The sequence below is a fragment of the Coffea arabica genome, chromosome 1c (genome assembly GCF_036785885.1).
Source record: "Coffea arabica cultivar ET-39 chromosome 1c, Coffea Arabica ET-39 HiFi, whole genome shotgun sequence".
NCBI classification, from domain to species: domain Eukaryota; kingdom Viridiplantae; phylum Streptophyta; class Magnoliopsida; order Gentianales; family Rubiaceae; genus Coffea; species Coffea arabica.
In genome coordinates, this window is record NC_092310.1 from 45,152,478 (window position 1) to 45,153,665 (window position 1,188).

General features: G+C 35.9%; 1 protein-coding gene across 1 annotated transcript; it reads right to left on the bottom strand.

The window, feature by feature from the left end:
- Positions 1-279: 279 nt before the first annotated feature.
- LOC113740315 (agamous-like MADS-box protein AGL62) lies at positions 280-795 on the bottom strand. The gene has a single exon (XM_027267899.1). The coding sequence runs from the start codon at positions 793-795 to the stop codon at positions 280-282; it is 516 nt and encodes a 171-aa protein (XP_027123700.1).
- Between the last annotated feature and the right edge of the window lie 393 nt (positions 796-1,188).

Genomic DNA, 1,188 nt, shown 5'->3' on the forward strand with positions numbered 1-1,188 from the left:
ACATGTATGAAATCTAATAGCAAGAGAAAACTCTGAACTAAAGTTTTTCCTTGACACATGATTAGAACAGATCTATGCAACAGAGACATAGAATTACTTAAAAAAAAATGGGATACAAGAGAATAACTCAAGAGTCGAGACCACAGTCTTATATGTATTGAATACTTGCAAAAATAGCTAGGAAATTAGGGGAAATCCATTAGGGTTTAATATTGGAAGGACCCTTTATCTTCTATAAAAACTACCATTCTCAAGCAAGTACTGAGATATATTTGCTGCCTAGATCTGGCACTTAAGTTCATCCTGAACCTTCTTTTTAAGTTCTTCCAGTGCCTTCTTCATCATCAGAAGTTGCTCCAGATTCATCTCTCCAATTGGAGCCTGCCACCAATTCTTGTGGTGGCCTTCTTTTATCATCTGACCAAGAACTTCTTCACGTTTTTTGTTGGCTTTCAATTGTGTTTTAAGGTCGATAATTTTATTATTGAGTTCATCAATGTTATCTCCATGGTGGTTGGCAACATGGTGATTAGTGCCACCATGGACGCTAGGTGATGGCTTGTTTCCAACAAACTTATCAATGACAGATTCGAAAGATGAATGACGAAAAGAGTAAGCCCTTTTTCCAGGAGAGAACACCAACAGAGCAACTTCTGCACCAGTAAGAGTGCAAAGTTCGTTGGCCTTCATGAAAAGGCCATTGCGACGCTTTGAGAAGGTAACATGGAGATTGTTATTTTTCTCCATTTCAACTATAGGAACCTTTTGATGACCTCTAGTTAATTTTTTGGCCATGGCTTAATTTGATCGATTCACAATGTCAATATTTGAGAAGAAGGAGGGTATTTATGGGGTTTTCCTTTGTGCCTATTGATGCCGCTTTTCCTATTGTGACCTTGTCTTATATGGCAAAAAATTAATTCACATTGGAGTCATATTTATCCGCAATCTAATGCATTTATGGTAGGAAAGCAAATTTAAAACTTACCAAATCAAGTTTCTGAACAATTGTTCAATCAGCTTCCACGTGCCGAAAATTTGCATTCAAATTTTTTTCCTAATCTAGTTTCTAAACAGTTTTACAATCAGCATCCATGCATGTGGTAGAAATTCACATTAATTTTTTCCCCAAATTGAATTGCTTAATTATGAAAATCTTTATACTTGCTCATTATTATAGATCTACCT